The sequence below is a fragment of the Melospiza georgiana genome, chromosome 3 (assembly GCF_028018845.1).
Source record: "Melospiza georgiana isolate bMelGeo1 chromosome 3, bMelGeo1.pri, whole genome shotgun sequence".
Classification (NCBI taxonomy): Eukaryota; Metazoa; Chordata; class Aves; order Passeriformes; family Passerellidae; genus Melospiza; species Melospiza georgiana.
Window position 1 is genome coordinate 48608028 of NC_080432.1, and position 14157 is coordinate 48622184.

The window sequence follows — 14157 nt, forward strand, 5'->3', positions numbered from 1 at the left end:
CAAGACACAAACTCTGAGAATATCAAAAGAGCAGCAATTAAAAATGTTTATTCAAAGACTGTGTGATCTGTTCATAAAACTATATGTCAAAGCCAGGAGATACTGATGAAAATCTGACACATTTTACTCCTTTTCAAAGAAAGAGGGGAAGTTACAGGACTTCTCTCTGCAATACTTGGGATCATGTTTTGGTTGACTGTGCAGGTATAATCTCAAACTCTGAATTTCTTACCACACAGAGCTCCAGCACGGCCTTCCAGTGTTACTTGCCAGGTGAAACAATCTCCTCTTGCCTTCTCTGCTTCCAGCTCCTTCAGAGAACGTGGGAACACGTTTCGCCACAGCAGCAACATCTTAGGCAGATGATACCGGACAACAGAAGGACCTAAGTAAAAAAAATGTGACAGTATAATAAAAATGTGTATTTAAGTGTGAAACATCTGCTGTGAAGGCTTTTGCTCTTCAAACTATTTTTGTCTTATTTCACTTCTCTTCCTTTCTGCCCTACTTGGAACAATGAAAACCAAATGAAATTTTTTCTCATTCCTAGGTTGAAAGTGTGGCAAGTAAGTACTACAAATCACATCTGCTTGTGGGTATCACTCCTAAAACAGGAAACAGACTACCCTACCCATTGTCATGCCATACAGAACCATGGTCAACTGTTTTTTTACTATCTTTTTATTCTGGCTTCTAATTTTTTTATATTAATTTTGAAGACAGGTTCTTTAGCCTGATCTACTCTGCCCATAAAATAAATAGAAAAACAACTGATAGTTATTGATTATGTAAATTAGTTTAACAGTCAAGTTTCTTTTGAAACTTCTGAAAAAGATCCAGTGCAAGTACATTAAAAATATATTGGAGGACAACCAGAATAGAAGTATACTGTTAGAAAAATATGACGATAAACTAGTTAAAGAGACAACTTAGAGAAATGAGATGAAACACAAATGGTATTTGATGAGAGATCAAAATATTGCAAAATACATCAGATAAAATTTTTTCCCGTATAAAAGAAACTCCAAACAAACCAGAAAAGAACACCACTGCTGCCACATTCAAGAGTATACTTACAACCTCTCAAAATGCAGCTTGTGATACTTCTGTAATGGCAGATACAAACATGAGGCTGGCTTTTTTACAAGAAAACCAAAGGGCTTTTGAACTGACAACTCTTCTACACAGTGCTGCTGTCTACCTAGAGACACACATGCAACTTGTTGGAATGCTCACTGGGTTTCATTTACTGTCCATTTCTTCAGCACCACAGTATTAAGGAAGAAAGAGTAAGGGTAATTTTGCCCTTTCAGAGAATGACTAAAGGTTGGGTTTCTAAAACCAGAACAGGATTTTTTTTTTCAGGTATGACACCTTCTACCATACTTCACCTTAGATAAGCACTAATATTTCACTTCTCCACAACACAATGTTGCTGAAGTGCACTTTCACTCTGCTTCCCCTATATAAATACTCTTCTGCTGGATAATGAGCCCATTATGTGTAAAGACCATTTGTCAGAGCAGATAATCAGAAGTGTTGGACAAGCTTTAAAATAAAAAGAAAAATCAAACCATTTTTACAAACCTAAAGTCATAAGTGCTCCAAGTAAAAGCCATCCAGCTTGAGTCCGCTGCAAGGAGAGCCTGCTGTTCTGTGCAGCAGTTCGTAACAGATCCTCAGCAATACTGACCACCATCTGCAGCAGAGCAAAACACAGGGGCCTTTAGAAACATAAATGAGGCCACTGCAAGCTATTCTACTTGTTCACTCTTACAGACTAAAGATGTTCTCAAATCATTGGAATTGACCTTACATAAAGAATGAATGCAGATTACATTTCATGCTGATGATTAGTGTTTTTTGTATGATAACAAAGCCAGCAATATTCTCTCCAGCAATTTTTCAATATTTCAATTTCTCTTCATCAAATTTGAAAGAAGAAAAGAGCTGTTAAATATTGCAACTGAGATTCTAAAACCATGTGCTCTGGCCACTACTCTCGCACAAGGCACAAGCTCAGTTTCAATAATGCTCATTAGCATGCCACCCATTTTGCAAAGCTTTTACTTGTAGATAAAAAGGTATCTTTTAGTGCACCCACAGATAAAACACTCACTATCTCACCTTTCCTTTGGCATGAGGAATGCCTAGAGGACACTGATGCACACCACCTAACAAAGCAGCCATTGCAAAACTGTAGCCACTAACAGCTTCAGGGGAAGTCTTCAGATTGTTGAGTCTTTCTGCACATCTGTCTAAAAATGGAGTCAACTGAAAGGGCAATGCCACAGCGACACACCGCAAGCACCAGGCAGCAGCCAGCCGAGCAGCCATGCTGGGGTGAAGAAGAACTGAAGTTACTGTCTCCAACAGACCTACAGAAACGAGAGGTTGCAGTCTTTAACTTACGATGCACTTTTTAATATACATATGCTTTTTAATATACATAGAGAAGTAAACTGAATCAATACTAGACAGCCAATGTGAAAGTTAAGAAAGTTAGAATTAAAGTACTTAGATTTGCTGATTATGCCTTTTCAGGAAAGATGGTACTTGTTACTAGCATTATCTGCTCTCCATCAGGTTTTGTCAGCAAAGGTGGAGCGCAGCACTGCACTGACTCCTAATACTTAAACACTGAAAAGAGGCAGTAGGACTATAGAAGAGAACAGGCACTGGATGAGACAATTCCCATAATATTTTACAGATTGCCAGTAACAGAGCAACAATAACACTGATCTTTGGGTTTGCTCCACACTGTAGCCAAGCACATGCTGTAGATGTCACTGACTCCTGTACGCTGCTTTTGACGTGGTGCTGTCCACCCTGCAGCAAGTTTATATCCTTCTACACTCTCCAAACTCCTGTGGCTACCTAATCCCACTTTATAACTGCACCCTTCAGTTCCATTTGTCTCCCCACAAACATTTTCTTGGATGGATTTTCTTTAGTCCAAATCTTCAAAGCTCCCACTGCTGCTTGCTTTCTCTGGAGCTGTGAACAACTTCTACCTGCTGAGTTCACAGCTAACAGAAATAATACTGAGATACAGTCCCCTCTGTTCTTATGGGACACAGCTGCCAGAAGGAATAAATATGAGCAGCCTTCCCTACTCCAAAGCTGGCACAAAATGAGTATGGGAAGGATGTCATATGCAACAAGACAACAATCTATATGATGAAGTGTCTAAAGAAGCTTGTACTTCCAGTGGAAAAAACATAAGCCTCCACAAACTCAAAAAACTTAAAGCTGTAACACTACAGAATAAATGTGGATTCAGATATTGAAACAAACAAGAAGAAAATCCCAACCAACTTCAGCCAAAGAACTACTTCTTTTAAAGGGGCCTACCAACAGCTTCATCTCAACAAAATACTTTTGCCTCCCCACAGAAATTTGGTATTTAAAGGCAATGTTTTCCAGGAACAAATATTTCAGACCTTACATAGCAAAACAACGTATTTCCTACAAAACCATTATTGTAAACAAACCAATACCAAAAATTACCACTTCACTCACCCTCAGAAAGAGCTTCAAAAAGACTCCTATCCAAACAGCTGTTTAATACTTGGTCAGACTTGAACTAAAGTTAGGGTACTATACACAGTGAGGTGGACAAATGTAGCTATCTGGAGTACTACAGGAAGTACCAATTTCATAGATTTATTTATTTCATATTCATTGATTATTTAACTAGATTTAATGATATTTCATATTCATTACTCAAATGCCTCACTTTATCTATTTCCATTTATTTGCATACCAATAGAGGGTTCTTGAATAAGAGGAGATGCAGTAGCATTCAGACTCTGAACCAGACTACCCAGCTCCTGGAGGGCACACACCATTACATGCTGGCTTGCAGCTACATCAGCAGCTCCTGATTTATTCTCACTGTTAGCATCATTCACTACTGCTTCTGCAGAAAAGAAAACAAGAATGTCTTGCTTAATTATGAATAGAATCCCACCCAAGCATTCACAGGACAGAAAGTGACAGTTTCATTTTGACATTAATCCTACATTAAAACAAAAGCACAAGTCTGGTCACAGTGAAAACTAACAAAACAAACACATTCAGCAGGGAAAGAATTTTATAGCTATCAGCCAAACATAGTTGTCCAAAGACCATAAAAAACAGATGGCCAGCAGCTACTGTGGATAGCAAAGCACTAAGAAGTAGGACAAACAGTGTATGTGTGCATTTATACAGTAACAAAATATGCAATCTTGACATATCTAGGTTCTGCATACAAATTTGCGTGCATGTATGTTCAGTGAAACTAAAAAAGAGACCTTTAGTAAATAATTAATCATAATTTCTAATCATCTCAGTGTTATCCAATTGAGTTCCTTGATCCCATAGTATGTCCTCCTACAAAATATCCCAGAAGCAGCAACTATGTCTTCAAAAAGGGACTTCAATACCAGCTTAATGTTTGTGTGTCTACTACAGAAGAAATTGAAGAGAATGGTCTGCTGTATATGAAGGGAAACAATTATTACCAAGTAAAAACTGAAAAACCCTTCCCATTTTTCATCACATTCATGAGAAATCCTCAAAAATATGTAAGTTCTACAAACTATCCAAATACACAACTGAATTTCCTGCAACTTTGACAAAGTGGCAGGAGGAGTATTTTCTGCAACTGTTTCCTCTCAGAAACAGCATTTTCAATAGACTTGTTTTCTTGGAATTAGTACTTACAGTAATGAGAAACCTTTTAAAGTCTCATGCCTACCCCATCAAAAAATTATTACAAGAAGAACCTGCAAAAGTTTTTAAATCAAATTCATTTTCACGTGTTAAGCATTGTCTTAAACTCCAATTAGATGACAGCAGAAAAGAAAGATATATTTGGTAAATAAAATAATGGGTATTTCTAATTTACTCTTTTAAATCTCAGCTTGAGCTACTTCCTTTCATAAGAAACAGATGCCAAGAGAGTTTTGTTAGCTCTCTAAGTGATTCCATATTCTGCAAAGGGGTCATATTCTTCAGATTACATAATTTTCATCACAAAATCCAATTAGACATTAGTATGGATATTAGCAGGGGAGACACAAGGATCTACAAGATCTTGAGCAACAGGATTTTTAACACTGTTAGTGAAGAACTCTGCATGACTTTCAATACAGTCTATCCCAAGATAGATGGCAAATGCATAGTTTTCTTCTCCACTTACATTCTAGGGTTTTGACAATGCATTTGCTATCTGGGATAACCAGCCAGTGTCATACAATCACTTTTGAAGCACAACTCAACCTTTGAACATTTGAAACAGAAAGCAGATGAACTATCATTTCCCATAAGAACAAAATTACTCCTCCCAGTAGAAGAAAGCTAAAAAATGGCTGCCTCACTAAAATGACAGTAACTTTCAAGTGGTCTTGAATGAAGAAAAGTGGTTCTCACCCACTGCCTTCATTTGTTTACCAATGGCTTGACATATTTCTTTGGCAGCTGCAATCTGTGCTTTCTCCCCCAGCAAGCTGCCCACAGTTGCTCTCAGGATAAAGGACACACATCTTCGAGAGTACACAGCCTCCACGTGGGTCTGGGTTGCACGAGGATGGGACACCAGGTCAAGCACGTGGGACAGGAAGGTGGCAAAGTTGCGCTCCAGCCACTGCCCTCCCAGCGTTGTAACGAACACAACGTAGGCCTGCAGATCCAGAAGTCACACAGCAACCCAGTTAAAACAGAAACAAAAGGCTGTGTGAAACTACAGCCAGGCTCTAATGCACAATAGTAGCAACACCAGTCAGCAATAAGCAACCCTAACCTAATGAGGTTACTCAGCACGAACCAATTCATTATTCACATCTTTGCTGCTGAAACTCAACTTTCTCCAGTACCAAGGGTAGTCCCTGTACTGTGATGCATAAAATACACTTTGGATGACAGCAAAAAACCCAGTTCATTGCTTTAAATGTGCCTCTTTCTAAAAAAGTTAAGAACACCATGTAAATAAAAGCAACATCAACATGTTCCAGTTCACAATGAAAACCTGGAATATTCACCAAGTTCATGTGAAAAAGGCTGAGACAAAATAAAGGGTTTCACAAAATAACGTATGATCAAAGAATCTGGATTCTGGGAAGGTACTGCAGCATATTGAAATACACGTCAGCATGAGAATGTTTGAATTTGAAGAGATGCTGCCACCACCTTTCTTTCTCAGACAAGAGAAGCTTCCACATTCAGGTGCCCCAAAAGAGTAACAGAGCACCCTCTCTAAAAAGAAACTAAATTTTAAAAAGGAACTAAAGTCTTTAACATACTAAGTTTTCTAATATTTTTGCAAGTTAATCTCACCTAATATACACTGATCTAGTAAATTTTCCTTAGCTCTTATTTTAATCTGTTGTTACTGCCTATCAATAATAGAAGAAAGTAGATCAGGGAATGATACCTCATGTACATCTCACAAAACAGAAGAGTCAAATTAGACCTGTAAATGAACTTACACAGAAATAGAGAATAAAAATGCATATTTTTCCTACTAAAAGGAATTATGTATAAATTTTACTTCATTAAAAAATTTACAAACCTGGGTAACACCAACTCGCACTTCCCTATTGACAGATCCTCCCACTTTTAACATCTCTCCACCACTCTTCAGGAACCCAGATCCCCCTCGCAGAAATCCTGTGGCCATGAGCTCCAAGACCTCCTCAAGTGTGGCTCTCTTCACATTTTGCCGCATCACTTTTTAAAAAGAAAAGTAATTATTTGTTCCCAAAGCTCCAACCAACACAAGCAATGATCTTGAAACCAGACTTATTAATTCAAAATTGTCCTGCAAAAACAAATCTACCCAATATTTCAGATAAAAATTTACTTGCACATTTAAAAAAAAAGCCACTTCTCCCAGGTGGTTTTTGATAGTTTGTTCTGTCCTTTCTTTCTATGACAGAAATTCTGCACTCTTTTTAGCTTAATGTTTATAAAAACAAACAATCCATCTACAAACTACCATCTACTGGAACAACAATGTGTCATGCAGCACTGTCAATGTAACATGGTACTGAAAGTGCCACTGTAGACATGGAATCCAGAAGGGCTCATACCTGTTGCTTGTTTTGGTATCAGTGCTGTAGCCATGACTGTCCCCAAAAGCTTTGACACTGCAACTCGCACACCATAGTTTGAGTTTTCCAGAGCTTTAAAGCACAGCGTTGCAACGTTCTCTAGTTCAGCTGTCCACATAAACACTGCTTCATTCTGTAATTCCAGCAGACACTGTAGGGAAAATAGACTTGCTAAGCACCAGGAGACCATTCTTACATTTTCTCTAAGTATCAGGCTGCAATCGTCAGGTTTATTCAGAAAGTATTTTAATATGAAAATTTCAAGAATTAATTTAGACACACTCTCCCACATGCCAACTATCTTAGCTGATTAAACAATCAGAACAGTCATGGAAGAGGCTAATACATAAATTAAAAAATTAAAAGAAAGCTCTACACAAGAACCATGTTACCAAAAACCACTCCCACTGAGGCTCACATAACATATTCTATCTCATACTTTTTAATCAAGTGGGGAATACAGTACTACAGTACCAGTCAAATGTCTGAGCCTCTAGTGCAAACTAAAGGACTCACCTTGTCCAACTAATAACCAAATTTCCCTTCCTGAACAACAGGTGCCAGTTCAAGTGCAGGCACTCCCTAGTCACAGCACCAGAAGGTGTGTGGCTGGTGAGAAGACACCCACCTTAGCCACTGCACAGCGCACAGCCATCGATCTGTCCGTCAGCAGAGACCGGGCATTCTTATAAATGTCACGGTGACAAGAAGCTGCTGCTCCTCCAAGTCCATTGAGGACTTTCTGCAAACTCATCAGGATTTCACTGCGGCCCTGAGACTGCACACACACAAAAACATTGATGTAAAAATGTGGACACAGCAGTTTCATTAAGAACCAGGTGTATACTTATGCATTTTCCTGCTTCTATGCAGGAATGCTTTTGCAAATGTTGAAAATAAAGGCATATATCACTGATACATAGCTCATTTTAAAAAGAAGTAAACACCACACACAGCTTCACTTAAAGTCTTTCAGTTGTGACATAAATTGAACCCAGGCAAGCCAACAAACTGGCTCTAGGGAAAATGCTTCTGCACTACCCCACTATTCATCAACTGCAGATTTGGGGTGAAAAAAGAAAAAGCAGCTGGTAAGAGAGAATGGGAAACTCAAGTAATATAGCAGTTTCATGCTACACCTGCACACAGGCAGGTACTTACACTCTGAGAGCACACATACACAAATAAATAAATAAACAATCACACAGGTAAACAACACAGCTGAAGAAAACAGCTGCCACCACAAGAGCCACACAGTCAGTATTCCAACTTGTCCATAAAGAGCTATTTGCATAAAAAACAGACCCACTGGCAGCCCAGGATACATTCTCTCAACATTATGACACACTCTCTCTTTTCAGGACACAATGTATTCTGCTCACATGCAGATTAACAACCTCCCCACACAATTTAAGCATTCATTATTAATTTTAACAACTAAATGTTTATTCAGAGTACATAGGCAAAAACCCTAGCACAGTAGTTAGAAATGACAGATACAGTAATTTCTGAATTTTAATTATTGACACCACTATGAAGTAACTATTAATGTATTCACATGATAAAGTCTAAACTCCCTGCAGTAGACTTGAAACTAGCTAGGTAAGTGATTTGCACCCTTTATTGCAGAAGAAAAACAATCTAGACAAGCTGGCAAACAATGCTGGAGGAAGCAGGTTTCAGTTTAAAATGGAATTAAGACCACATAAACAAACTGAAACTTACCTCTGCACTTTTCAGAGACTTTAACAGGTTATTCACAGTTTCTGGAAAAGAACTACCCAGCATTCTCCCCATTTTTTCATAAAATGCTCCAACACATGCCACAGCAGCCCTATGAGAAAACAGAGAAAAAGAGTACACATATTAATGTATCTTCCAAATGAAAACAAATAGTTAAATAGAAATGTATGTGCTAATCAACATTAATGAATAAAAATCTATTTGCTATTCACTACTTATACTGACTGTTTACACAGTCCATTGGAATAATTTTTTGTTTACCAAAAAAAGCAACAGAACAGTTACCAGCTTTTAAGAATACAAACACATTTGAAAGATGTTACCATAGGATCTACACATAGAGTAAAAAATTCTGGAGAAAACAAGAGAGGCTGAAATCCCAGCAAGATCAGGGTTTTGTGTTTCAATAAACTGTCTCTTTGCTAAGCAAGAAAGCCTCTAGCCTGCAATATAACCTGACACATTTTTGTAGATACTGAAATATGGGGTTTTTTGAAGACTAAGAACTTAAAATGCAAAAATTATTGCATAATACAGGAAAATTTACAGGCACTGCAAAATCTCTGGATCCAATTATTCACATATTTTTCTTGCTCTGCCATTTGAGATTAGGAATACTTAGTTTTTGAGATTAGGAATACTTAGTTATCACCACACTGCATTTATATACACAAACTGTTCCAGGACAGCCACAGAAGCAGCTCCTGAACACATGCACTTTTTCATTACAAAGGAATGAGGCTTTTTTTTTAAATCTGTAATTGCTGGCTAAATAGTATCTTAGCAAAGTTACATCACAAACTCATTACAGCCTCCCCTTTAATGGGCATGTGTCCATTAAAAAACCTTCTGGACTATGACTTTGTAGCATGAATTTCAGAGCATATTATAGTAGAAAACACTTCCCACTTACACAAGTTCCTCATACAGCTGCAAGAGCTAGAAATAAGAGGACAGTATCTGCCCAAACAGTGACTATTTCAGATTTTATTGTCAAATTCTATTGTTGTCATAATGTCTGATGGCAAGACCAAATTTGGGTTCACTAGACACCAAGAACATACAAAGCATTACATGGGAAAGTAGAGAATCTGCCTGAGAGACCTGCGTAGCTTAGTGTGGTAGGGGAATAGAAAAGGCAATGTTTGATGGGAAAAAAAACTTGAGTATTTGGTTGCAATTCTCTAGGCACAGACAACACTCTGGTTTGACAATCTGCAGGTTCCACCTTCAATGGGACAGCTGAGCACAATCAGCAGCAATTCCACTTGAGGAAAGCCTTCATTAATGGTTATCTTCTCCATGCCTAAGCAGGTGAAGAGTCATAACACAGTACCTTGCCTAGAGAAAACCATTTCGCTTTCACAGAGACATGTATGTGTCACCTTTGAGTCCTGCCCTCCACAACCTCAATCCAGCACTTTTCTCTGCTACCTGTATCAGGCATATGTAACTCCAAACAATCACACAAAATATAAATAAACATAGTGTGCACATATACAGGCAGGTTCTTCGTGATACCCAGGACCACTTGGCTTAAAAATCATTCCCCTTTCCCCAAACATACAGTTTGGTGGGCAGGTAGGCTGCAGTGTCATCTTTGCTCTTGATGATGTCATTACACTTGTCAAGTGTCTGAAAAACAGTAAATGTGTCTCCAATGCTGTAGAGAGCAGCCAGATTTTTTGCAAGCAGCTTCCGTGTGGGTGGCCCAGGGGAACTGCTGATGAGTCCTGTTAGCTGCTCTACAAGTTTCTTCTGTTTTTCCTTGACATCTGTCTGTTAACAGATCAAAAATAAATAAGAAAAATAGTTTAATCCACTGTGTAATCCAGAAAAATCTACAAGAAATGGAAGTAAACTTTATACCATTCCCAACTGTATATAACTCAGCAGATTGTCTCAGAGAGATATGAGATGCATTCAACAACAGCAGAGACAGATGCTAAATGCTCAGAATTAGCTGCTGTCCTATTTCATTTTTACTTTTTAAAAATACTTACCAGCTGCCTACTGACTGCCTAAAATTAAACATTTAAAATCTACAAATTAGCACACAGGCTCTTCAGGCTGAATCTGAAACCATACAGGTGCCATCTGGCCATTACCTGTAAACTTTCTCTGGCAAGAAATTAATACAAATGCTTTTTAAAAGAAAGTTTATTTAGAAATAAGGGGGAAAAAAACCCCATTAAATTACCTTGTTAGCAGCTACCAGCACTTTATCCAAAAACCTCAACCATTCAAAGATAAAAACTGGTCTCTTTGCTTCTGTGATTTGAGCTAATGCTTCCTCATTCAGTAACAAACTGTGAGCCAGCTCCATAATGGGTTGAATTCCAATTTTATTGCAAATTTGTGTAGAAACTCTAAAATAAAAATGCAAATGTTAGTATAAAGTACAGTACATCAGTACAAAGCTTTGAAAATCAAATTAAAATATTCAGCTTGCTTAGACTTAGCTAAATAGTCCCAAATAAAAGCTACTCACATATTTGCAAACTGAGTCCATTAATTAGTATTTCAGGGAACAGAACTGTCAATTGTAAAAAGAGCACCTACAGGCAATTTCAGGGCACAAACTCTCAGCCAAGAAAAATATACCGAAGTCCCTGTTTAAAGAAGGTAAAGGAATCATCTCACTAACTCCACTTACATGAAAAAGGATTGCTGCAAGTCAAGACCCTTGAGCACACTCTCAAAGCTGGGGCATGAACCTGGCTCCTTTCTCCACACCCTCCAACAGCCAAGCTGAGAAGATGAGCCTGACACAGGTAGGAATGTCCAGCCAACACAAGCTTGGGAGAAGCAGGAACAGGGATAGGATTTGGCATCAGTGACCTAAGATTCCCCTGATCCCACTAGTCTTGCTTTAAGTGCTGGACAAGCAAGCTCCCTGAAATCCAGCAACCTTAGGGTTGACAGCCCAAAATACAAGCAGCAGCCAAACTACTGCAGGTCTCCCCAGCAGGCAAAATCCTGCAGATGGAACACTGGTGATCCTGCTCAATCAATGGGGCTGGCATCAAACACTACCAAAAGCACCCTGTCAGTGTAAGCAAATGCTCTGCCAACCTCATCTCAGCAAACCACCTGAAGAAAAGTGTAGCTATTGAACGCAGAGCTGACAGAAGGAAAAAACTCAAAAAAATTACCCGAAATCAAAACATTAAATCAACGACCTTCAGCAAATAGAAACCCAAGAAGCAAAAAAGCAACCCAACCCCAAAACCTGAATAGGGAGATGCTGAAACTAGGATCCCAGGCAAAAAAAGAGAAAGCAACACAACTACATAGTATTATGTAAGACATCAGCTTTCAACAGGCATCATCTTTTGACAGCTGCACTGCTCCACTTTTGCTCTCAAGAGCTCTCAGCTGCTTCCTCATTCATGATCCTAAAGTTAAATGAAATGGCTTAAATTGATTTTTTTTTTAAATAGTCCCCAACTGAGACATTAGTAAGAAGACATATTAATGTCATATTATTAATGATGTATTATTCTAAATCCACTTTAATGATGAAACGAAAGCATCACACTGTATTTAATGCTAAGGTTGTTCCCTGCACTTCAGCACTTTGCCTATTTCTCACAGAATACAGTTCCAGCAAAGGTGGAAGAGCCACATATGGAAAGAAGCACACACAGACCTCCCTAACTCCTCTGAAGACATTTTCCATTGAGTTTCTTTTGTTTTTTCTTTACATTTATAAAGAACTGAGAAGGCATTGCCTGTCAGTAACTCAAACACATCACCTCAAAACACCTTTACACGAGAGCAGAGACACAATGAATGACGGCACTGTGATTCTTTGGATATCATCCCAGAGATCTGCACTGCTTGTCACACCCACACAGCACAAAAGTACCATGAGCACTGTTGGACAGCACAGCTCATGATTCCTTTTCCTCCCCACATACAAGGTTTCATTTGCCCCTGGCTGTAAGAGCCATGGACACCTTATGCACCTTCCCCACTTCATCTAAAATGTAGGAAACACAGGCTCTAAGCAACATACACTCAGCTGTGCTGGTAAAGCACAAGGCATCAGACACAAGAATAATTACACAAATATTCAGCTAACTGAAGAGTCAGTCTAACACAGAGCTACTTACATAGACAATCCAAAGCTCACTGACACTGGCCAAAGGTTTGCTCCAAAAAGCAGTGAGAAGCCTACCGAGCGCTACCGATCCTGGCAAGGATCTTGCTGTGAATGTTACAAGAAATAAATACACTGTGATCTCCCGCGGGATGCAGAGCCAAAGCCAACCAGCAGCCAGCGAGGCATGCTGGAGCATTAGAGATTCCAAAACGTTCAGAGGTACTAAAATTCCTTTCTATTCCCCAGCTGTTTTCCTATGCCTAAATCAACTACTTGTAACTTCGTGGATTTCAGTGAAGTGAGAAAGCCGAGAAACAGGCAACTTTAGGCGAAGCCACACACTCCTGAAGAACTCCAGCAGGTGAAAAGGTTTTCGTTCCTGGGTTCTCTACCTGTATCGGCAACTTCAGTAAGCTACAGCAGCTCTCAGGGCATCATGCCTGGCTCTGAAAGCCCCTCAGGAGGTACCGCAGCGGTGCAGCGCCGGCCGTCAGCGATGGATGCTCAGGCAATGCCGCTGAGGAGCCGATGCCAGGGGAACGATGCGCGCTGCTTTCCCAGCGCTGCTTTCCCAGCGCTGCTTTCCCAGCGCTGCTTTCCCGGCGCTCACCCCCCCCGCAGACGCGCACAGCGACCCCCACACCTCGGCCAGCGCCGAGGGGGAGCGCGGAGCCTGCCCCGCTCCGCCGCAGCCGCCGGCCCGCACCGCGCCGCTCACGGTCACTTACGCTCCTGCCGAGCGCCGGCCGCGTCCCGCCAGCTCCGGGCTGCACCCGGCGCGACACCGCGGCCCCGGGGGCCGGTCACGGTCACGGACAGGCGTGGGCGCGCTGCGCCGCGCTCGCCCTCGGCACCATCACCGGTGAGCTCGGCCGCCTCGGCCCCCGCCGTGCCCGGCTCCGGCGGGCGATGAGGGGCGATGAGGGGCGTTGAGGGGGACACGGGCGGCGCTGCCCCAAGCCGGCCCCGACGCAGCCCGGTCGCACGGAGGCACCGCGGCCGTGCAGCAGGAAGCGGGAGAGGCGCAGGCGCCGGCGGGCGGGGGCGGCCCCGCGCAGGCGCCGCGGAGCGGCCGGGCCGGGTCGGGCCCGGTGGGTGCGCGGTTCCCGGGCTGCTCCCGCCGCTGTCCCTGCTCCTGGCGCTCGGCTGCAGCTCGCGGGGGCTCCCGGGCGTGGAGCGGCGTCGCGGCCGCCCGTCGTGGTCGTAGCG

General features: G+C 41.0%; 1 protein-coding gene across 1 annotated transcript in view; it reads right to left on the reverse strand.

Moving 5' to 3' along the window:
* HEATR5B (HEAT repeat containing 5B) overlaps positions 1-13787 on the reverse strand; it is a 55035-nt gene extending 41248 nt beyond the window's left edge. Inside the window, exons 1-12 of the mRNA XM_058019497.1 lie at positions 13677-13787; positions 11041-11209; positions 10408-10619; positions 8823-8931; positions 7726-7875; positions 7077-7248; positions 6557-6714; positions 5419-5668; positions 3767-3922; positions 2128-2378; positions 1588-1699; positions 233-385 (exon numbers count right to left, since the gene is read on the reverse strand). Of these exons, the coding sequence (XP_057875480.1) occupies positions 233-385; positions 1588-1699; positions 2128-2378; positions 3767-3922; positions 5419-5668; positions 6557-6714; positions 7077-7248; positions 7726-7875; positions 8823-8931; positions 10408-10619; positions 11041-11166 (1849 nt within the window). The 5' untranslated portion in view covers positions 11167-11209; positions 13677-13787. The remainder of the gene's footprint in view (positions 1-232; positions 386-1587; positions 1700-2127; positions 2379-3766; positions 3923-5418; positions 5669-6556; positions 6715-7076; positions 7249-7725; positions 7876-8822; positions 8932-10407; positions 10620-11040; positions 11210-13676) is intronic.
* Between the last annotated feature and the right edge of the window lie 370 nt (positions 13788-14157).